Source organism: Ovis aries, chromosome 21, assembly GCF_016772045.2.
Source record: "Ovis aries strain OAR_USU_Benz2616 breed Rambouillet chromosome 21, ARS-UI_Ramb_v3.0, whole genome shotgun sequence".
Classification (NCBI taxonomy): Eukaryota; Metazoa; Chordata; class Mammalia; order Artiodactyla; family Bovidae; genus Ovis; species Ovis aries.
This window is the reverse complement of record NC_056074.1, coordinates 47,339,607-47,362,429: the sequence shown is the minus strand read 5'-3', so window position 1 is coordinate 47,362,429 and position 22,823 is coordinate 47,339,607. Positions and strand designations below refer to the sequence as shown.

General features: G+C 56.4%; 2 protein-coding genes and 1 pseudogene across 3 annotated transcripts; 1 reads left to right on the top strand and 2 right to left on the bottom strand.

Moving 5' to 3' along the window:
• Window positions 1-392: 392 nt before the first annotated feature.
• Window positions 393-1,436, bottom strand: LOC114110136 (protein-tyrosine sulfotransferase 2-like; annotated as a pseudogene).
• Window positions 1,437-11,082: 9,646 nt separating this feature from the next.
• LOC101105867 (interferon-induced transmembrane protein 1-like) lies at window positions 11,083-12,904 on the top strand. Of its 2 annotated transcripts, XM_060404392.1 has the most exons (3): window positions 11,083-11,444; window positions 12,217-12,324; window positions 12,567-12,680. In XM_060404392.1, exons 1-2 carry the CDS (start codon window positions 11,088-11,090, stop codon window positions 12,316-12,318), a joined length of 459 nt encoding a protein of 152 aa, XP_060260375.1. In that variant the 5' UTR covers window positions 11,083-11,087; the 3' UTR covers window positions 12,319-12,324; window positions 12,567-12,680. The 2 variants fall into 2 exon arrangements, with proteins under 2 accessions (XP_060260375.1, XP_027815804.3); XM_027960003.3 differs by lacking the exon at window positions 12,217-12,324 and having other exon boundaries at window positions 12,567-12,904.
• A 2,586-nt stretch (window positions 12,905-15,490) lies between these two features.
• Window positions 15,491-16,524, bottom strand: LOC114110138 (interferon-induced transmembrane protein 1-like). The gene is made up of 2 exons (XM_027960006.2): window positions 16,228-16,524; window positions 15,491-15,775 (listed from the first exon to the last, which is right to left on the bottom strand). The coding sequence occupies exons 1-2, from the start codon at window positions 16,441-16,443 to the stop codon at window positions 15,584-15,586; spliced, it is 408 nt and encodes a 135-aa protein (XP_027815807.1). The 5' UTR covers window positions 16,444-16,524; the 3' UTR covers window positions 15,491-15,583.
• Window positions 16,525-22,823: the final 6,299 nt, after the last annotated feature.

Genomic DNA, 22,823 nt, shown 5'->3' with positions numbered 1-22,823 from the left:
AGAGAAAAGCAGAATCAAAGAAGACCTCATACACTAAACTCTCGCACAGATTCTTTGAATTCGGAAGTAAGAGCCCACAGGGGGGGCCCAGGCGGCGGCTTTGTCCCTGGAGACCCTGCAGGTCCATTTCTTGGAGGAAGTTTTCAGGGAAAAAGTGCCAACGTTTCGAAGCCAGCCTGCTTCCGGCCTCTTGGTCCTCTGCCCCAGCCTGTCCTAAGACAGAGTGTGAAGAGGTAAGTTTTCAGTAATTCAGCTTTTGCAAACATATGCATATACCTTCCCCCTGTTTTGGCGATTAATAGAACAGCGAACAATATGCTTGGATTAAAGGTCCAGTTTCCACTCTAATGCAGTTTCTCCTGGCAACAAAGCCATTTGCGGAGATCTGGGAATCACGAGCTTCTCAGGTGGGAAGGGGTGCTGTTCTTGTCTACCTGAAAGCAGCCTTTCAGACTGACCTGTGTTTTGTAGTCCCTGTTTCAAGACCTGGTGTGTGTGGTTGATGACCATGGGGTGGGGCTGGGGTTGTAGTAATTGGGTGGGTTTGCACAGGGGTCATAGCTGAGCTGGGCCAGCATGGGGGCCATCTGGCCCATGTCCCTCAGCACATCCCCAGGAATGTGGCCAGTCCACTTGGAGAGCGCTTCCAGGTTCACAGGCTTGAGGGCCTGGCCTGTGGAGCCCGATCCTGGACTTGGGCTGCAGGGCTTGCAGATGAGGTCGTCCTGATGCAGGGTGCTGTCACAGCAGAGGATGAGCTTGAGGGAGCACCAGGGGCACAGCACCCGTTGCTCGTAGGGCGCGCCGGGCACTTGCACTTCGCCTCCTCCATGCTCGGGGCATACATCACCACGACGGCCTGCTCCCCTTGGTGAGGCAGTCGCCGTAGCTACTAGGGTTGAAGCCAGCGATGGTGCCCTTGTGAGTGCCCAGGGAGGGCGCAGAGGCTGTCCTGCACCACCGGCAGGAGCCTGGAGTTGGGGAGAGGCCAACAGGTCGATGTAGCACTTGAGGGTAAAGGAGTCTTTGCTGCGGAGGACTCAGGCTGGCTCGCGGCGCTCGGCGATCACCTCCAGGCTGAAGGCCTCGTCCGGCTGCAGCTTCTCTCAGCCTCACTTGGACCAGGCCTGGCGCACAGCCAGTATGTGGGGGAGGATGTGGTCTCCTTTCCCAGCGCGTTGGCACGGGGTCCAGCATGGTGCCGTCCTGGGGCACACTGCCCACAAAGATGAGGGGCATGGCCTTGCCCTAGTGGAATGCCATGCAGTTCATGCCCACCATCCCCAAGTCCTCCTGCTCGAACTGCATGGCCCCCCAGCGGCCCCATGGGCCCCAGCACCACCGGCACTCCAGCACCTGCTGCCCCAGCTGGACTGCCACCACCGGGACCACCCCAAGCCAGCTGCCGGCAGTGCCCTCTGCCACGACAGGCACATGCTGGGCCTAGGGAGGGGCCACCGACCAGCGACAGCATGCAGAGACTTCCCTCTGGGGCCAGCAGGGAGGACAGGAGGCGTTCTCATCTCATTTTCACATGTGCTTGACCAGGTTTCTCAGCACCACTTATTGAAGAGCCTGTCTTTTCTCCGCTGTGTATGTTTGCTCCTTCATCAAAGATAAGGTGCCCATTGGTGTGTGGGTTTATCTCTGAGCTTTCTACCTTGCTTCATTGGTCTATGTTTCTGCTTTTGTGCGAGTACCATGCTGTCTTGATTACAGTAACTTTGTAGTATAGTCTGAAGTCAGATTCCTCCAGGAAGGAATCCCATAGGAAGGGATCAGCTGGAGGAAGCCTGATCCCTCTAGCTCTGTTTTGTTTCCCAAGATTGCTTTGATGTTTGGGGTCTTTTGTGTTACTAAACAAATTGTAAAATTTTTGTTCTAGTTCTGTGAGAAATGCCATTGGCAATTTGATAAGGATATATTCTTATATGCTAAACACAACAAAAAATCAGAAAGATAAATTAGGGGAGCAATCCCATTCACCACAGCAACAACAAAGTACCTAGGGATAAACCTACCTAAGGAGACCAGAGGCCTGTGCACAGAAAACTACACGACAGTGATGAAAGAAATAAAAAACGATGTAAACAGGTGGCGAGATACATCACGTTCTCGGAATGGAAGAACCAATATTGTGAAACCAGAAATGTCGTAAACAGGTGGCGAGATACATCACGTTCTCGGACCAGAAGAACCAATATTGTGAAAATGACCGATGCTTCCCAAAGTGGTCTACAGTTTCGAGAAGCTTTCAGCCGTTCACCTTTACGTGTGCTCTGAGCTGCACCTTTCCTGTAGATGTCCTTTATCAAGTGGGAGAAGTGCTTTTTTCTTTGAAATGCTTCCAAGAGGAGACGCTGTTGGATTTTTGTCAGGTGCTTTGTCTGCAGTAACTGTGATAATCACAGAGTGTTTTTCTTCATTTATCAATACCATGTATTAATTACTCTGATGTTATTAACTGACTTATATTCTTAAACCATGGTTGCATTTCTGGAATAAATGCCTCTTGGTCATGAAACCCAGCAGGAACCTGAAGGGGCTTTCCCAGGTACAAAGGCCCCTCCACGGGACCTGATTCTTATTTGTAGAAAAAGGCTTTAGTCTCCTAGGGGCCTAACCCTGAGTCACAAAAGCCTGGTTCAAGAATTAATCTAAAAGATGAGACTATGTAGTGATAAAAATAATAGCAGTTGGGCCATAAAAGCAGGCAACAATTTAAACGGCGAGTCAGCCATTATCTATCTGTCACAGAATCTTTAGTTCCTCCCCGAAGGACATAGGTAACAGTGTCTGTTCCACATGCTTAGTTGTTTCACAGATACTAACACTAAACTGGAGAAGGGAGTGGCAAACCACATCAGTATTCTTGCCTCGAGAGCCCCACGAACAGCACAAAAAGGCAAAAGGATAAGACACTGAAAGAGGAGCTCCCCAGGTCAGCAGGTGCCCGGTATGCTGCTGGAGATCAGTGGAGAAATAACTCCAGAAAGAAAGAAGGGATGGAGCCAAAGCAACACCACCACCCAGTTGTGGATGTGACTGGTGATGGAAGTAAAGTCCGACGCTGTAAAGAGCAATATTGCATAGGAATCTAGAATGTTAGGTCCGGGAATCAAGGCAAATTGGACATGATCAAACAAGAGATGGCAAGAGTGAACATCAATATTTTAGGAATCAGCAAACTTAAATGGACTGGATAGGGTGAATTTAACTCAGATGCCCATTGTATCTACTACTCTGGGCAAGAGTCCCTTAGAAGAAAAGGAGTAGCCCTCATAGTCAACAAAAGCATCTGAAATGCAGTACTTGGGTGCAATCTCAAAAACAGAGATCTCAAAGACAGAATGATCTCTGTTCTTTTCCAAGGCAAACCATTCAATACACAGTAATCCAAGTCTATGCCCCCACCAGTAATGCTGAGGAAGCTGAAGTTGAACGGTTCTATGAAGACCTATAAGACATTCTAGAACTAACACCCCAAAAGATGTCCATTTCATTATAGGGGGCTGGAATGCAAATGTAGGAAGTTAAGAGATACCTGGAGTAACAGGCAAACTTGGCCTTGGAGTACAAAATGAAGCAGGGCAAAGGATAACAGAGTTTGTAAGGGAACACACTGGTAATAGCAAACACCCTCTTCCAACAACACAAGAGAAGACTCTACACATGGACATCACCAGATGGTCAATACTGAAATCAAATTGATTATATTCTTTGTAGCCAAAGATGGAGAAGTTCTATACAGTAGGCAAAAACAAGACCAGGAGCTGACTGTGGCTCAGATCATGGACTCCTTATTGCAAAATTCAGACTTAATTGAAGAAAGTAGGGAAAACCACCAGACCATTCAAATATGACCTAAATCAAATCCCTTACAATACAGCAGAAGTGACAAATAGATTCAAGGGATCAGATCTGATAGACAGATCTATGAACTATGGCTGAAGAACTACGGATGGAGGTTCATGACATTGTGCAGGAGGCGGGGGTCAAGACCACCCCCAAGAGAAAGAAATGCAAAAGACAGAATGGTTGTTTGAGGAGACCTTACAAATAGCTGAGAAAAGAAGAGAAGTGAAAGGCAAAGGAGAAAAGGAAAGATATGCCCATTTGAATTACAGCAAGAAGATAAGAAAGCCTTCCCCAGTGATCAATACAAAGAAATAGAGGAAAACAATAGAATGGGAAAGACTAGAGATTGCCTCAAGAAATTAGAGATACCAAGGGAACATTGAAATGCTATAGGCCTAACAGAAGCAGAAGATATAAAAAAGAGGTGGCAAGAACGCACAGAACTGTACAGAAAAGATCTTCATGACCCATATAACTGTGACGGTGTGATCACTCACCCAGAGCCAGACATCCTGGAGTTCAAAGTCAAGTGGGCCTTAGGAAGCATCACTATAAACAAAGCTAGTGGAGGTGATGGAACTCCAGTTGAGCTATTTCAAATCCTAAAAGACGATGCTATGAAAGTGCTGCACTCAATATGCCAGCAAATTTGGAAAACTCAGCAGTGGCCACAGGATTGGAAAAGGTCAGTTTTCATTCCAATCCCAAAGAAAGGCAATGCCAAAGAATGCTCAAACTACCGCACAGTTGCACTCATCTCACACGCCAGCAAAGTAATGCTCAAAACTCTCCAAACCAGGCTTCAACAGTATGTGAAAAGTAAACTTTCAGATGTTCAAGCTGGTTTTAGAAAAGGCAGAGGAACCAGAGATCAAATTGCCAACGTCCGCTGGATCATGGAAAAGCAAGAGAGTTCCAGAAAAACATCTATTTCTGCTTTATTGACTATGCCAAAACCTTTGACTGTGTGGATCACAATAAACTGTGGAAAATTCTGAGAGAGATGGGAATACAGACCACCTGACCTGCCTCTTGAGAAATCTGTATGCAGGTCAGGAAGCAACAGTTAGAACTGGACATGGAACAACAGACTGGTTCCAAATAGGAAAAGGAGTATGTCAAGGCTGTATATTGTCACCCTGCTTATTCAACTTATATGCAGAGTACATCATGAGAAACACTGGGCTGGAAGAAACACAAGCTGGAATCAAGATTGCCGGGAGAAATATCAATAACCTCAGATACGCAGATAACACCACCCTTATGACAGAAAGCAAAGAACTAAAGAGCCTCTTGAATAAAGTGAAAGAGGAGAGTGAAAAAGTTGGTTTAAAGCTCAACATTCAGAAAACTAAGATCATGGCATCTGGGCCCATCACTCCATGGGAAATAGATGGGGAAACAATGAAAACAGTGAGAGACTTTATTTTGGGGGGCTCCAAAATCACTGCAGATGGGGACTGCAGTCATGAAGTTAAAAGATGCTTGCTCCTTGGAAGAAAAGCTATGTTCAACCAGGACAGCATATTAAAAAGCAGAGACCTTACTTGGCCAACAAAGGTCCATCGAGTCAAAACTATTGTTTTTCCAGTGGTCACATATGGATGTGATAGTTGGACTATATAAAAAGCTGAGTGCTGAAGAACTGATGCTGTTGAACTGTGTGTTGGAGAAGACTCTTGAGAGACCCTTGGACTGCAAGGAGATCCAACAAGTCCATCCTAAAGGAAATCAGTGCTGAATATTCACTGGAAGGACTGATGCTGAAGCTGAAACTCCAATACTTTGTCTACCTGGTGGAAAGAACTGACTCACTAGAAAAGACCCTGATGCTGGGAAAGATTGAAGCGGAAGGAGAAGGGGAAAACAGAGGATGAGATGGTTGGATGACATCCCTGACTCGGTGGACATGAGTTTGAGTAACCTCCGGGAGTTGATTATGGACAGGGAGGCCTGGCGTGCTGCAGTCCATGGGGTCGCAAAGAGTTGGACATGACTGAGCAACTGAATTGAAACTGAAAGCTGCCACCAGAGGGAAAAAGCTGACAGCACGATGGCCAGACTGTAGCAGTGACTTAAGCTGCCCCATGCGGCACGCTTCCAGAAACTGCCCTCAGGGAAACGAGAGCAGCCCGACCCTGGCGCTGGAGATTCACTTCACTCCAGATAAGATGCCGCTCACCAGGCCCTGCACCACCAATTTCAGGGTGCTGGTCAGAGCTGACTGTGCTGCTCTGCACGTAGCCATCACCTGCAAACCCTTGATGCTTTCCTTTAAAAGCGCTTGCCCTGATCGGCAACTCAGAAGTGGTTTGGGGGACACCAGTCTGTCATCTCCCCAGGTTGCCAGCTTCCTGAATAAAGCATCTTTCTTCTCCCACCAACAAAACTTGTCTGTCAAACATGGAGTAATGAGCAGCTTGAGTTTGGCTCCAGCTCCTGCTGGTAACAGTCGTGGTGTGTACATAATATGCTGGGTTCAGTTTGCTAGAGCTTGCGGAGGATTTTCACACCTATACACATAAGGGATATTGGTCTTTGTTTTTCTTTGTAGTCTCTCTCTCTGACTTTGGTGTCTGGGTGATTCTGGCCTCAGAGAATGAGTTAGGAAGTGCTCCTGCCTCTTCAGACTTTGGCAAGAGTCTGAAATAGATTACAGGCTGCTGTCTGCGAGGCTGCCGCAGAGCTTAGACACGAGGGATGGAACCAGGATTAGATAAAATGCCGCACAGCTCTGTACTGAAGTTACACCATTTTTTCTTGATTAAGCACTCCTCTGATTTCTGCAAGACTTTCTCTACTTTCAGAGGCTGAAAATGTTGATTCTGATATTTTTTGCAAATTTTTTCCTGCTTTTGTGGAGAGATGGGCTTTGAGAATTCTCCACCCCCCTGTTTTTTCGTGTAGTTTTTCACAACTGGCACATGTTCCCGGTGATTGAGAGGCCAGCCCCAGATGTGGGTGGGAGCTGGCTGCAGCTCTGGGACATGTTGCCTCGTAAGCGTATGAGCTTCACGGTGCCTCTGGGGTTAAAATTTGAGCAGATAAGTTTTGCATGTATCAGTGAAGATAGATGCCAGCTAAAAAGTACAAAAACAATCCCTGGTGGCTCAGAGGGTAAAGAATGTACTTGCAATGCAGGAGACCAGGGTTTGATCTCTGGGTCAGGAAGATCCCCTGGAGAAGGGAGTGGCTACCTACTCCAGTTCTTGCCTGGGAAATTCCATGGGCAGCGGAGCCTGGCGGGCTACAGTCCATGGGGTCGCAAAGAGCTGGACGCGACTGAGTCACTTAGCACACAAAGCGAAGGCAAAGGGCGACAAGATGCCAGAAGTAACGCCAGATGGCAGAGTGGCAGGGTGCTGTCTGCTGGGGATTCACCCGGGGCCCTGACCCAAGGCTGGTCCTCCCTGTGGCCACTGGGCAGTGGGTGGCCCCCACCCCAGCAGTCACCCCCCACCTCGAGGTGCGATAGGCACGGAAGCAGGCGGTGCTGGACTGTCCTTAGGGGTCAGCGGCTTCTGGATGAGAGCCGCAGGGCTGGCTGGGGGCTCTGGAACTGGCCCAGCAGGGAGGAAAACCTAAACGAGCGGCCCACCCTGGGAGAGGGCCGGACACTGACCACCTCAGGGCCCAGGGTGTGCAGGGCGGCCACCCCCCACACTTCCATTCCGCTCCCCAGTCTGCCCAAGACCCAGATGGGTCAAACAGGCAGGTGTCCGTTAGGCAGGTAACAAGGTTTATAGTTTCTAGGGTACTTTTATTGCCCAAGAGAAACTTACAAAACCAATGAATATTGGAATTCAATAAATATGAGCTACACAGTGTACTCTGTAGGTCAAGAATTGAAAGTGCAGGAAAAGCTTGCAGGCACGGCACGTTGCCTACCACATCAGTAAACGAGGATTTGTGGACATTACGGCCACCCCGTGAGGGGACGCTGGACGGGGAAGCGCCCCGGCCCCAGAGAGCGGAGGTGCAGCCCAAGGACTGATTCCAGTGAGCCCAGACGCTCGCACCTCCCCATTCGCAGAGCAGCCCTAGATGGCTGCTTAGTGCCAGTAATCATGTTCTGACTACTTGGCTTTTGTTGCAAAACTCCTGTATGTCCTGGCTCCTCCCTTATCCTCAGAGAGGCTTTCTCTCAGGCTTAAGGCCTCAGTTTCGTCTGCAAAATAAAACGTAATTTCCGACATTTAGTTTGTGCATTTTTTCCAGTCAGCACCAGCAGAGACAGGTTTATTCAGGAACAGCAGAGGAAATGCAACTCAGGATATGCGCACCATGGTGGAACAGACGGACCCCAGAGAACCTGGACAGATGACTTGCTGCTCTGGGGAGAGGGGGAGCGGGCAGGGGCGGTGATGACCGGAGTCCACTGGAGGAGCCGGGGTGCAAAGTAACGGGGCTCCGGGGCTGGGCCTGAGGCCTCCGGCTGGGCTGCTGCCGGGGTTGGGGCGGCAGAGAGAAACCTGCTCCCTCCTGCTGTGTGGGAAGGGCAGAGGCCTCCCTGCTGGAGGTGTAGAGGGACATGTCTTCCTGTTTGGGGTGACCGCTGACGCACTGAGGGCAAGAGAGCTTAGCCTGCAGGCCTGTCCCAACTCTACTGTGGGCTCAGATTCCTTAATTAATTCCATGCCCCATTCCTTGCTTCAAAGCAATCCAACCCTGGATGGAAAAATTAGATCTGTAAGATAACTGAAAGGCCATCCATGTAAATCGGGCTATTTGTCAGCTTTGGGACACCCATAATTTGAGGTAGCCTTGGTTGATTGATGCTGACACCTCTGCTCTGACCCGAGGGTCTGCAGAAGCTACAGCTCATGAGCGCCCCTCAGTGCCCCTCACAAGGGGACGATTGGCAGCGGTGTCTGTGCTTGGGCAAGTCTTTGCTGGCAGCTGGAGGGTAAAGGGCAGTGTGCTCTCTCTGTATTTACATTCTGCTTTCTCTTCACGGGGGATCAGAGGCCTCTTGCTGGTCATCGAGCCTCCATAACACCTTAACCAGAAACGTCCAGGAGGCGCACATGGCTCCAGGTTTGCCGGGGAGCTTCCCCCCTGGCTCGACGGAAGCATGACGAGAAGCCTGTGCACAACCCGAGGGGAGCTGGGGCTTTCACAAGGACCTGCTGGCTTGGCCGAAAGGTCGGTTCTGGTTTTCTTGTAACGTTCTGTAACGATAGTACCCACTGGAGAGGAGCAAACTTTGCTGTCCCAAAGTGTTTCTCTTTGGCATAAGGATTAATTTAGGCTGATTATTTATTTTTAAAAAGGAAAATGAAACAGAGGATTTGGGAAGCTTTTATTGTTGCCTCCCCATAACAGCCTAAAATAATTTGGAAAAAGGGTTTGTTGGAGACCAGAGTCCAGTCTGTGTCCCCGTGTCCCTGCCTGGCCAAGCAAACATTTGTTTCCCAAACATTTGCTTTCTATTTCCAGTTCAGCTGCCCCTTCAAGTCACGAAAACCTGGCCCCAGCACCTTCCTTGTCGTTAGCTGAAGATGGTATTTGAGCTGAGGGTCTTGGCCGTTTCGATGGTGCTCCCGTTCCCCTGGGTCTCTCCCATGTGTACATGTTGCTAAACTTTTGCTTGGTTTTGTCCTAATTGTCTATGACAACTTAATTCCTAGACCAGCCAAGAGAACCTAGAGGAGAAGGGGGCGCTTCTGCACGCCAACAGCAACTCCAGCTGACGAGAGTCCTTGCAGCTCAGCCGCAGAAGCTGCCACCACCCTGCTCGCCGCGTTTCTCTGATGGACTCTGCTCATAGCCGCCCCTCAACTGCCTCCTTTTTCTCTACAGAGAGTAACACCTTCCCCTTTGTTTCCCAAATGTGGTTACAGTTTTTGCTGTGACTTTCTTGTCCTGAATCGCCATTATCTGTTATTCCTGTGTGTGAATCTATTCGCTGGTAAAATGACTGGCTCTTTTCAAGAAGTCTGAAGAGAGCGGACATCTGGCCACCGAGCCAACCCACCCTGTCCCTAAGGAGGGGGCACAGCCCCAAGCCCAGGAACTGTCATGCCAGCATGCCCGCTCCCTCTGGAGCCGCCCCAGGTCCCATGAGAAAGAGGGGGAACGCGGGAGGCTCCTCGGGGCAGGCCACACGGGCTGCTGGGTGCTGACCTGCAACCGGGAAGGACCCAAACCCCGCCTGGAGCGGGGACTCAGGACTGGGGGGCCAGTGCCCCTCAGAGGGGAGGCCTGTGCAGCTGGGGGGCTGGCGGCGGGGGCGGGGTTCCTCTGGGCCCGGGGGTGAGGCTGAGTGGGGCCTGGCAGGAGCCCCCGAGTGGGGACAGTGGGCGCTGCAGCAGGCTTGGGCCTGAGACCCCCAGGCTGGGGAAGGGTCCCCAGACCACATCCCTAAATAGGCAAGGGGGTGTGGCTAACACAGGGCCTGACTTGGGTGTTAAGGGAAGTAGAATTCATAACCCCAAATAAGCCTCTTTGTACACTGATTATTTTAACGGGTTATTTTCAATTCTGAGGCTGAGCAGAAGTCAGCCTATGAGAGACATTTAATGAACTAGGCAAGCCTCCCTGTAAGGGTGCCCCTGTTGCACCAGGGGGCGTCCCGTGTAGCTCAGTCGGTGGAGAGTCTGCCTGCGGCGTAGGGGACCCGGGTTCGATCCCTGGGTCGGGAAGATCCCCTGGAGAAGGAAATGGCAACCTGCTCCAGTATCTCTGCCTGGAAAATCTCATGGGCAGAGGAGCCTGGTGGGCTGCAGTCCATGGGGTCGCAGAGAGTCAGGCACGACTGAGCGACTTAGCACTGTTGTACCAGGACCAGGGGCAGACCGCATTTCCTGGAAGCTTTCATGGATGGAGGCGGCAAGGACTGACCTCTGCAGGAAGCCACCCTTATTTCTGGGCTTTTCGGGGTAACCGCCCCAGGGAGGCCTCTCCTGCCCACCACAGCCTCTCATCGTGAGCTCAGATGGCATTTGGATGCTCAAACGGCATTCAGCGTTTGGGGAGGTTGCTCAGCTTTTCTGGGTCCCTTCCACAGATAAGAGGTATACGGGTTGGTAAACTGTTATTTTTCTCCTGTTAAACTGTCTTTTTATTATGACAGAGGGGAGTCCCAGCCGAGAACCTGGGAGGGTGGAAGGAAACCTCCAGCCCCTTCCAGCCTCTGGGAAAGGAGCCTCCCTCCCACTGACCCTGGTGAAACCTGACACTCAGCGGTTCATCCCTCCTCCTAAGACCAGCCCATTTCCACTTAGGAAATGGAACGGCCCAGGAAGAGGGAACTTAGGGGAGATCGAAACTCCTGGGTAAAGGAGGGTCCCCCGAGTGTGTGCTGGAATCTGGGCCACAGGTACTCCGACCCCACCATGAACTGCAGTTCCCAGCTCTTATTCACCGGGGCCCACGGTGCGGTGCCCCCAGCCTATGAGTTGCTCAAGGAGGAGCACGAGGTGGCCGTGCTGGGGGCGCCCCAGAGCCCGGCGCCCGTGACGACCACGGTGATCAACATCCGCAGCGACACCGCCCTGCCCGACCACATCGTGTGGTCCCTGTTCAACACCATCTTCATGAACTGGTGCTGCCTGGGCTTCGTGGCATTCGCCTACTCTGTGAAGGTGGGTGGGCACCTGGGCGTCTCCAGAAAGTGCTGGGAGCCTGGAGAGGCCCAGCCCGGATGGCGCGTGCACTGGGGAGCCCCCGTGTGTGCGGGTCTGTGTGCATGCTCTTTGGGTGTGTGTGCTCTGTGTGAGTGTGTGTGTGTGTGTATGTGTGTGTGAGTGTGTGTGTGTGAGTGTGTGTGTGTGCTCTGTGTGTGTGTGGGTGTGTGCTCTCTGTGTGTGTGAGTGTGTGTGTGAGTGTGTGTGTGTGTGTGTGAGTGTGTGTGTGTGCTCTGTGTGTGTGTGAGTGTGTGTGTGTGTGTGCTCTGTGTGTGTGTGTGAGTGTGTGTGTGTGTGAGTGTCTGTGTGTGTGCTCTATGTGTGTGTGTGCTCTGTGTGTGTGTGTGCTGTGTGTGCTCTGTGTGTGTGTGTATGTGTGTGTGAGTGTGTGTGTGTGTGAGTGAGTGTGTGTGTGTGTGCTCTGTGTGTGTGAGTGTGTGTGTGTGTGAGTGTGTGTGTGTGCTCTGTGTGTGTGTGTGTGTGTGTGTGTGTGTGTGTATGTGTGTGTGAGTGTGTGTGTGAGTGTGTGTGAGTGTGTGAGTGTGTGTGAGTGTGTGTGTGTGTGAGTGTGTGTGAGTGTGTGTGAGTGTGAGTGTGTGTGTGTGTGTGTGTGTGTGTGTGTGTGTGTGTGTGTGTGTGGCTTGGGGGATCGTTCCCAGTGAGACTCATGGTGAGGCCGCCTGGGTTCACATGCGGTGGAGCTGAGGGTCTGTGTCTCTCACATGCCAAGACGGCCTCCTTCCCAGCCTCATCAGGGAAGGCGCAGCCTTCACACTCAGCTTCAGAACTCGAGTCTGGTCCGGAAACAAGGAAGGTGCTGCAAGGACCCTGACCCCTGGTGGGTGACTGGCCGGTGAAGGGGCCTGAGAAAGGGAGGCTGAGCCCTGGGGCTCCTGGAGAGGCTGACTCTCTGTGAGGACACAGACAGAGGCCCCAAGAGGAGAGGGTCTCACTGCCCCTGTCCTGTTCAGACTCCAGGGAGCGGGAGTGTGAGGGCCCATCGGGTGACTGGGACCAGCAGGGGGGACCTGAGCCACAGGCCTGGCGGTCCCTGGACCCTCACCACCTCTCCTCCTCCAGTCTAGGGACCGGAAGATGGTCGGCGACATCACTGGGGCCCAGAGCTACGCCTCCACCGCCAAGTGCCTGAACATCTGGGCCCTGGTCCTGGGCATCTTTATGACCGTTGGATCGATCGTCGTTCTCGTGTTCATCTACGTGGCAGTCTACCGTACGGCTTTGGAGATAATGAAAAATAGAGGCTACTAGCCGCTGTCCGTGGAGGCGGTCCAGGGCCTCCGCCGTCCTTGGTGGCTTTGCACCCGAGGCATGGGCCCGCCCCGCTCCCAACCCGTAGGCAGCAGTTTATAGACACAGATTGTCAACCGCTGAATCAATAAAGTGCCCTTGTCTGTGAAGCTGCTGTGATGTCTCCTGCGGAGGGGACGCTGCTGGGACCCTGGCGGCCTCTGGAGAGCCCAGAGCGGTCAGCTGCGGGCTGACTGAGAAGGCCAGAGCGGAGCTGGCGAGCCCACCCTGGTCAACAGGAACCCCCAGAGGACAGACCCCTTCCTCCCCTCAAAACCAGTAGGCCCTGCTGGGTGGAAGGGTCTCGCAGACACTGGGGACCCTGGGGCATTGTTGTGAGCCTGGGATGCAGACGGGGAGACGGGGGCCCTCTTAGCCCAGTGTGGGGAGAGACACCCGGACAGGTATCCCTGTCTCTGACGCCCCAGGGGGAGCGGGTGGGGGGCCACACCCCAGCTGCGGAGCCGCTGTGCCCTGCACAGGGCGTCCTGGGTGTCACCCAGAGAGGCTGGAGGAGTCCAGCAGCCACAGGCTGCTGCCGGGGAGGGAGCCGTCCACACGCCCTTTGGGGACCCAGGCTCTCCCGGGCTCACTCGGGTCCCAGGGCTAGTCCTGCCCGGCTCTCACGGAAGTCAGCAGCTCTTCATAGTGGGTTCCCCTCCTCCTGGCACTCAGAGGGGATGGACGCCCAGTCCCCACTGGGCCCTCCCTGGGAGCCAGGCTGGTCTGGATCCTCCCTGGAGGACGGTGACTCGGATGAGGTCGCCCACTCTCTCTTGGGTCCCACAGGCGAGCGCAGGGGCTCAGCCTCAGGGACGCTGAGTCCTGCAGGAGAGGCTGGCAGACTGCCTCTCTGAGTCCAGGAAGGACGGTCTCCCAGGCAGGGACGAGGGGGACAGCTGTGTGACCCTGACCCCTGACCTGTGAACCCACAACCCTGGCAGGCCCTAGGGGGTCCCCACCTCCTCTCAGGTGGGCAGCAGTCCTGAGGGCTGGTGGCACTGAGTGTAGCCCGCCTGAGCTTCACCGATTTGCGGTGAGGGTCCTGCTAGGTGGGAAGCCCCCTGGTGCAAGCCGCAAAGGCCCGTGTTCCGGAGCTTCTGAAAATTCACAGGAGGCCCGAGGCATCAAGCAGGGGAAACTGAGGGACCTTCCCTCGACGGCTCTGGGAGCCGACGGCCGGGCTGTGAGCAGCTGTGGTCCTCGGAGCCACATCCTGGCCTGGTTCCAGGGGACAGTCCCGTGTCCTCTGGCAGCTGCGGGTGACCTGGGCTGGGCTGAAAGAGTTGGGGGCGCAGGAGGACAGAGCGGGGGGGGAGGTTGGAGCCCTGGGCCAGGGTGACGGGGGTCCCTTTTCCAAGGAGCCCGTGGGGAGAAGGCCCTGCCTCTGCTTTGCCTGGACTGGGCCTCGGAGGAACTGAGAAGACAGGGCTCCTTAAGATGCCAGGTTTGGTCCCAGCCTGGGGAGGGCAGAGCAGGGCAGATGAGTCCCAGGCTGGGGGTGGGCAGGCGTGCCCCTGGCCCCTTCCTGTTGCTGCTGGCACGGGAAGATTCTGCCCCCCCAGCCCACCCAGCGGGGTCTGCGCCGCTGGGCAGCGCCCCTGCCAGCCCCAGGGCTTTGCCGGCTGCTGGCTCTCCCCCGCCTTGGAGGAAGTCCTTCCCGACCCTGAGGGGTGTGCCTGCCAGCCTCCGCCAGGACTTCCTTGGTGCTGCCCCTCGTGCTCACGGGTGTCAGACCCACAGGGAGAGGGGCTCCCTCCTGGCCCACCCTGGGATCCCAGCCTCCCCGCAGCCTCCCCCAGTCAGGGGGCTGGGGTAGGCACAGACTGGGGAGGGGACCCACATGAGGAGTCAGGGGACGAGGGGGTGGCTCCGCTGCGCCTCCACACGCCCCGGCCCAGATGGGGGTGGGCGGGTCTGCCCTGCCCTCGAGTGCCCCCGTGTCTGGAGGCCATGGCAGAAGAAGGATGGGGCTGGGGTCGAGGGCAGAGGGCAGGGCAGGGGCCTCTCCTCTAGCTGAGCAGCACGGGGCTCTCTCTGCAGCGGTGGGCGCGGTGCTCCTGTGGCCTTCCCGGCAGAGGGGGCCTGCGGGGCCGTGCGAAGGACAGTGACGAGAGGGACGTGCCGCAGGGTGTGAGAGGGAGCTGGGCGCCAGGAGAGCCGGAACTGACCAGCGTCCTGGCCGGGCCTCCCTCAGACCCCCGGAACTCCTGCTCTTCGCTCCCTGGAAAGCTGTTAGCCACCAGTCAGCTGCAGGCCGTGACCCTGGCCTGCTGGCGCCGCCCCCTTTCTGGAACCTCCGTGCTCTGGACCGTCCTCGCTGTGTTGTGACCCCCGCCCTCTGGACTTGCCTGGAGCACAGTTGACTTGCCACCCGAATCTGCATTTCTCCAACTGCAAATCCTAAGGCGCCAAACTATCTTCTTATTTGCAGGCTTCTGAGTGGTTTCTTCTGTTTTGTCAACAGAGCCGAGGGTGTTCGGCGCCCAACCCTTGAGGAACCCACACCCCAACCCCCTGACCAGTAACTGCAGCCCCAGCCCAACGCCCCATGCACGCCGGGCCAGAGGACTGGCCGGGCCCCGCCTAGAGCCTCAGAGCATGTGGGACAGTGCGGGGTGGGAGGAGGCGGGCTCGGGCTCACGGCCAGGCTGGGACTCTCAAGGGCCCCCTCCCCAGGTCAAAACACAGCGCCCTCACATACAAATGCCTCCTTTTATTTCTTGGTGGACAGATGCCTGCATAGGCTGTAGGAAAAAGGGGTGACTGCCTCGGGCTGTGGGCAGGGACTAGTGGCCTCCGTAGTTCTGTATGAGCCCCAAGATTGCTTGGACGATCATCAGGGAGCCGGTGGACACAAGGATGATGAGGACGATAGTCAGAAGGATGCCCAGGACCAGGGCGCAGATGTTCAGGCACTTGGCGGTGGAGGCGTAGCTCTGGGCCCCAGTGATGTCGCCGACCATCTTCCGGTCCCTAGACTGGGGGAGGAGAGGTGGTGAGGGGCCTGTGCCTCAGGCCCCCCTGCTGGCCCCCCACTGCCCGTTCCTCGCGAGGACCTACACCCGCCCGCCCCCTGGAGTTGAGCACGACTGTGGCCGGTGAGCGCTCCTCCCCTCCTGGGGTCTCCATGACCTTTCCCACAGTCAGCCTCTCCAGGAGGCCCAGGGCTCTCCCACCCTTCCTCTCAGCCCCCTCACTGGCCACTCACCTGCCAGGAGACAAAAGTCTGACCCTGGTCATCCCCACACGCCCCCTGCAGCCTCATCATGACCTGCATGTACACACACACACACACACACACACACACACACACACACACACACCCCATGTACACAAAACAACACACAGGGGCTCCCCAACCCTACGTGTCACCGGGCTGGGCCTCTCCAGGCTCCCAGCACTTTCTGGAGACGCCCAGGTGCCCACCCACCTTCACAGAGTAGGCGAATGCCACGAAGCCCAGGCAGCACCAGTTCATGAAGATGGTGTTGAACAGGGACCACACGATGTGGTCGGGCAGGGCAGTGTCGCTGCGGATGTTGATCACCGTGGTCGTCACGGGCGCCGGGCTCTGGGGCGCCCCCAGCACGGCCACCTGGCTCTGGGGCGCCCCCAGCCCGGCCACCTCGTGCTCTTCCTTGATCATCTCTGGCGCAGAGGGAACCAGGCGCTGAAGCAAAGGAGCAGGATCGAGACGTGTGTTCCCGGATGCAGAGCCGGTGCAGATGAGGTCCGGATATAGGGGGGCCTGGGGGGCGGGCCTGCCCAGTAGTTTCGTTTCCTGACTGTTTTGTTTGGGCTGGTCCTCGGAGGTGGGAGGGACCGCTGCGCATCATGTTACACCAAGGTTGGAGGAAGTAAGCAGGTGGAGAGGGCATCTCGCTTCCCATAGAGCACTGTGTTCGGACTCTGGGACTCTTCCCCAGCCTGGGGGGTCTCAGGCCCAAGCCTGCTGCAGCGCCCACTGTCCCCACTCGGGGCCTCCTGCCAGGCCCCACTCAGCCTCACCCCCGGGCCCAGAGGAACCCCGCCCCCACCGCCAGCCCCCCAGCTGCACAGGCCTCCCCTCTGAGGGGCACTGGCCCCCCAGTCCTGAGTCCCCACTCCAGGCGGGGTTTGGGTCCTTCCCGGTTGCAGGTCAGCACCCAGCAGCCCGTGTGGCCTGCCCCGAGGAGCCTCCCACGGTCCCCCAGGGGCTGGGGGAGCGGGACCAGGGCCAGCTGTGCAGAGGCAGGACGCCTGCCAGGCGTCTGGCAGCCGCTGGGAGCCCTGGGCCTGTGTGTCCATGCAGCCTGGCCTTCCTGCCTCCCCCGCCCCCCGTCATGTCTCATGGGACCTGCGGTGGCTCCAGGGGGAGCAGGCGTGCTGGCAGGACGGCTCTGGGCTTGAGGCTGTGCCCCTCCTCAGGGACAGGGTGGGTCGGCTCTGTGGCCAGGCCTCCGCTCTCTTCAGACCGCAGGGCCACGTGTTCTCCTGTCTCTGCCCTCACCTGTGTGTGAGGCTGTGGGCGGTGATGGCCAGGCCTGGGCCGTCCTGTTAGGAGCAAGGCCATCCCACCGGTTGTGTCCCTTTGCGGCAAGGCTCCCAGGCCAGCCTCGGGTGCCCCGGGCCAGGCCGACAGTCTGCCCGGGCAGCTGCCCCTGGGCTCCCAGGGCTTAGTCCGCTGCGTCCAGAGCCTCCTCCAGGTCCATCTGGGTCTTGGGCAGATTGGAGAGCGGAATGGAAGTGCTGTGGGTGTGGCGCCTGCACCCCTGGGGCGCTGAGGTGGTCCTTGTCTGCTCCTCTCCCAGGAAGGGGTGTTGGTTTAGGTTTCCTGCCTGCTGGGGTGGGCCCTGGGAGCCGCTCCAGCACCCCCGCAGCCACCCTGTGTGCGAGGCTCTCCCCCGAAGCCGCAGAGAGGCCTGCGCGCCCCGCCTGCTTCCTCTTCTCCCGGGCCTGGGCGCCCGCGGGGGCTGGCCCCGCTCCGAGGGTGGCCAGGGCCCGCGTGCCCCTCGGGAAAGGGCACCTGGTGATGTTCAGCTTTAGACCTGGGCCCTGAGCCCACTCCCTGAGATGCTGGGAATCCGGAGTCCTGGACTCTGTTACCCAGGACCCACCTATTCCGCACCCTCCCCCCACCCCAGGGCAGTCTGGGGGATGTGCCCGAAAGCTCCCCCGCCCAGGGCCCTGCTCTCAGTCAGCCACAGGATCTGGTCTGAAGCCCAGTTCACAACAGGGGCCGTGGGGTCACCGGGTGGCGAGATTTTCCCCCAGTCCTCGCAGCTGCCCTGCCTCCTGGGCTTGTGGGCTCCGGCTGCCTGTCCTCCACTGCGCCCCGAGGGACGCGCCTGCGAATGTCTCCGGAGCCCTCTGCTGTGGGGGAGGTCACAGCCCTGCCCCCCAGCTCTGGTCTGCTCGTTTACCCGCATCCCCAGCACAGTCCTGGGCAGGGCAGGGGCTGCTCCAGCCTCCGCCTGGCTCAGGCATTTGGTGGGCTTTCCGGTTTATGCACTCTGTCCTGAGAGGCACAGTAGAAGGCAGGACACAGTGCAGAGGCCCAGTCCCCCGAGGGGCTCCAGGAAATGTGGGCCCGTGCGGCCCCCCGGGAGGGGCCATGGCAGAGCGGGACCAAGAGTTCCATGTGACTGGGAGCCCGTCCTTCCCGCCCTCTGCAGCGCACAGCCCAGGGTCCGGTCATGCACGAGTCCCCCTCCGTGATGGGGGTCTGGGCTGGCCTCCAGCCGCTTCCTGCCTGCGGAGTCCTTCCCAGACCCAGAGAAGCAGGTGGTCCAGCCCCGCCTCCAGGACACACCCTCCCTGGAGCTGCCCCCCTCTGCTTACCACCCCCTCAGGGCCCCCACGACCTGCCCAGAGACCTCTACCCCCAGCCACTTCTGAGGGGTGGGGGAGGTAGGGTGAAGTGAGAGGGAGGGTCGGGGATCACAGAGGGGAGCGGGGATGGACATCAGTGTGGGGGGGCTTCCGCCACCGCAGCCTGGCTCGTGAACGCGGTCTGCCCTGGGCTGCCTAAGCGCCCGCACCTCCAGGGCCCTGAGAGGACAGGAAGGGGCTGCCTCCCTCGTCGGGGGCTGACCTTTCCAGGGTTTAGCCAGGGCCAGAGCGCCTGGTGCCAAGGTGGCTGCTCCTCACTCTAGCTGCCCTGTGCTGCCTCAGGCCACTCATCCCCTGGCACCCTCTGGAGGAGCCGGGATAGGCTGGAGAAGGCAGCAGCGGGGTGCAGCAGGCTGGACCTTCCCGGCAGCTGGGAGGGAGACGGGCCCCCAGATACTAAGAGCAGTGCCTCCCTAGAGAGCTTGGGCTGCCGCAGTTGCCCTAGCCCAGCTGCTCCCTGCCAACTGACTGTCTGATCCCGAGGGTCAAGGGTGTTCCGGACACAGAGTGTCCTGGGATCAGGGTCAGGCCTTGGGAAAGGAGGGACGCCTATCCTGGGACCCTACTCCAGCTGTTGCTCCCAGCTGGAAGCCAGAAACCAGCAAAACCAGAGCAGCACAGCGGGGCGGGGGAGGGCGCTGAGCCGCCGAGGCAGGCTGGGGACCGGCTGGGGACCGTCCGTGCACTTTATTGAATTCACCAGCCTTCAGCTGGGTCTCTGTAAACTGCGGCAGGAAAGGGCAGGGGTCGGGGCGGAGGGGCCACCGCCGCTGGTGCGGAGCCTGCTGTGGACCGTCCAGGACTTGGTGTTGGCCATGAGCAGCTACTGCTAGCCTCCTTGCTGTGTTAAATCCTAAACCGAACACTGAAACTAGGCCCTGATCCAGTGGCAAAAACAGTGATAAATATGATGGTCAGAAGGAGGCTCAGGACCAGCGCCCAGACATTCAGGCGCTGGCGGCGGAGGCGCAGCTCTAGGCCCCACTGATGTCTCGGGGCTGGACCACCTGCTTCTCTGGGTCTGGGAAGGACTCTGGAGGCAGGAAGCGGCTGGAGGCCAGCCCAGACCCCCGTCATGGAGGGGGACTCATGGGCGACCCGACCCCGAGCTGTGCGCTGCAGACGTCGCCAGCCACCTTCGGTCCCTAGACTGGACGAGGAGAGGAGGTGAGGGTCCAGGGGCCGCCAGGCCTGTGGCTCAGGCCCCCCTTCTGGCCCCCCCCCCCAGTGCCCGTTCACCCCAGCAGGGACTCTCCCTTGCCCGTTCCCCGGAGTCTGAACAGGCCAGTGCCCACGGACCCCCCTCCCCTCCCGGGGCCTCCGTCTGCGTCCCGCAGACTGTCAGCCTCTCCAGGAGCCCCAGGGCTCACCCTGCCTTCCTCTCAGGCCCCTTCACTGGCCCCTCTCCCCACCAGGGGATAAAAGGTTGATCCTGGTCATTCCCACGAACCTCCTGCAGCCTCATCATGCCCTGCACGTCAGTATACGCACACACGCAACACACACACACACACAGAACACACACAGGACAACACATTCAGGAGCTCCCCAGCCCATGTGCCCTCTGGGCAGGGCCCTCTCCAGGCTCACACGCACTTCCCTGGAGATGCCCCCAGGTGCCCACCCGCCTTCACCGAGTGGGCGAGCAGCGCGAAGCCCGGCAGCAGGTGTTCGTGCGCAGCGTGTCGAGCAGGGGCCAGACGGTGTGCTCACGCCCGCAGTGCAGTCTGGATGTTGGCCACTGTGCTCTTCGTGGGAGCTGAGCCCGCAGGGTCCCGCATCACAGCCACCTCCTGCTCCCCTGAAAACATGTCTTAGGGTGGTGGCTGCAGTGTGGACACCAGCGAGGAGGACTAAGAGCTGGGGTCACGAGGCCGAGCTTTGACCGGTTTGGGAGTGAGCCGGATGCTGGAGGGCGTCCTTCGTGGGGCCCGAACCCTGCCTCATGTCAGTTTTGCTTCCTCAGAAGCTTAAATTTCTTGTTGTTTTGTAAATGTATGAATTGGCCTGGCACTGGGAAGGTGAGCAAATCACAGAGACGATACACACAGGCAGGGTGGGATGGTCGCGATCCAAGAGCTGGCTTTCTGCCCCAGGCGCTCAAGTCAGGACCTATTTAGGGTGTGGTCCCAGGACGTTCCCCAGCCAGGGGGTCTCGGGCCCAAGCCTGCTGCAGCGCCCACTGTCCCCACTCAGGGCCCCTGCCAGGCCCCACTCGGCCTCACCCCCCAGGCCCAGAGGAGCCCCACCCCAACTGCCAGGCCCCCGGCAGCACAGGCCTCCCCTCTGAGGGGCACTGGCCCCCCGGTTCTGAGTCCTCGCTCCAGGCAGGGTTTGGGTCCTTCCTGGTTGCAAGTCAGCACCCAGCAGCCCGTGTGGCCTGCCCTGAAGGAGCCTCCCACAGTCCCCCAAGGGTTGGATTCAGTTCAGTTCAGTTCAGTCAGTCAGTTGTGTCCGACTCTTTGTGACCCCATGGACTGCAGCATGCCAGGCTTCCCTGTCCATCACCAACTCCTATAGCTTGCTCAAACTCAGGCCCATCGAGTGGGTGATGCTATCCAACCATCTCATCCTCTGTCGTCCCTTTCTCCTCCTGCCCTCAATCTTTCCCAATGTCAGAGTCTTTTCAAATGAGTCAGTTCTTCGCATCAGGTGGCCAAAGTATTGGAGTTTCAGCTTCAACATCAGTCCCCTCAATGAACATTCAGGACTGATTTCCTTTAGGATGGACTGGTTGGATCTCCTTGCAGTCCAAGGGACTCTCAAGAGTCTCCTCCAACTCCAGAGTTCAAAAGCATCAAATTCTTCTGCGCTTGGCTTTCCTTATGGTCCGACTCTCACATCTATACATGACCACTGGAAAAACCATAGCTCTGAGCAAACGGACTTTTGTCGGCAAAGTAATGTCTCTGCTTTTTAATATGCCGTCTAGATTGAACACAGCTTTTCTTCCAAGGAGCAAGTGTCTTTTAGTTTCATGGCTGCAGTCACCATCTGCCATCTGCAGTGATTTTGGAGCCAAGAAAAATAAAGCCTGTCACTGTTTCCCCTGTTTCCCCATCTATTTGCCATGAAGTGATGGGCCCAGATGCCGTGATCTTAGTTTTCTGAATGTTGAGCTTTAAGCCAACTTTTTTCATTCTCCTCTTTCACTTTAGTCAAGAGGCTCTTAAGTTATTCTTCACTTTCCCCCATAAGGGTGATAACATCTGCATATCTGAGGTTATTGCTGTTTCTCCCGGCAATCTTGATTCCAGTTTGTGCTTCATCCAGCCCTCCATTTTGCATGATGTACTCTGCATATAGGTTAAATAAGCAGGGTGACAATATGCAGCTTTGACGTACTCCTGTCCCAATCTGGAACCAATCTATTGTTCCATGTCCAGTTTTAACCGTTGCTTCCTGACCTGCACACAGATTTCTCAGGAGGCAGGTCAGGTGGTCTGGTACTTCCATCTGCTAAAGAATTTTCCACAGTTTGTTGTGATCCATACACTCAAAGGCTTTGGCGTAGTCAATAAAGCAGTAGATATTTTTCTGGAACTCTCTTGCTTTTTCTATGATCCAGCGGATGTTGGCAATTTGATCTCTGGTTCCTCTGCCTTTTCTAAATCCAGCTTGAACATCTGAAGTTCTTGGTTTATGTACTGTTGAAGCCTGGCTTGGAGAATTTTTTGAGCATTACTATGCTAGCGTGTGCTGCTGCTGCTAAGTTGCTTCAGTCGTGTCTGACTCTGTGCGACCCCATAGATGGCAGTCCACCAGGCTCCCCCGCCCCTGGGATTCTCCAGGCAAGAACACTGGAGTGGGTTGCCATATCCTTCTCCAATGCATGAAAGTGAAAAGTGAAAGTGAAGTCGCTTAGTCATGTCCGACTCTTAGCGACTCCATGGACTGCAGCCCACCAGGCTCCTCTGTCCATGGGATTCTCCAGGCAAGAGCACTGGAGTGGGTGCCATTGCCTTCTCTGTGCTGGCGTGTGAGACAAGTACAATTGTGCAATAGTTGGAACATTCTTTGCCATTGCCTTTCTTTGGGATTGGAATGAAAACTGACCATTTTCAGTCCTGTGGCCACTGCTGAGTCTTCCAAATTTGCTGGCATATTGAGTGAGGCTCTTTCACAGCTTCATATTTTAGGATTTGAAACAGCTCA

Coding starts and splice junctions, on each gene's coding strand:
- LOC101105867 (XM_027960003.3), top strand. CDS start 11,088: ATGGAACGGCCCAGGAAGAGGGAACTTAGGGGAGATCGAAACTCCTGG. Junction 11,445..12,566: donor CATTCGCCTACTCTGTGAAG/GTGGGTGGGCAC, acceptor CTCCTCCTCCAG/TCTAGGGACCGGAAGATGGT.
- LOC114110138 (XM_027960006.2), bottom strand. CDS start 16,443: ATGATCAAGGAAGAGCACGAGGTGGCCGGGCTGGGGGCGCCCCAGAGC. Junction 15,776..16,227: donor CATTCGCCTACTCTGTGAAG/GTGGGTGGGCAC, acceptor CTCCTCCCCCAG/TCTAGGGACCGGAAGATGGT.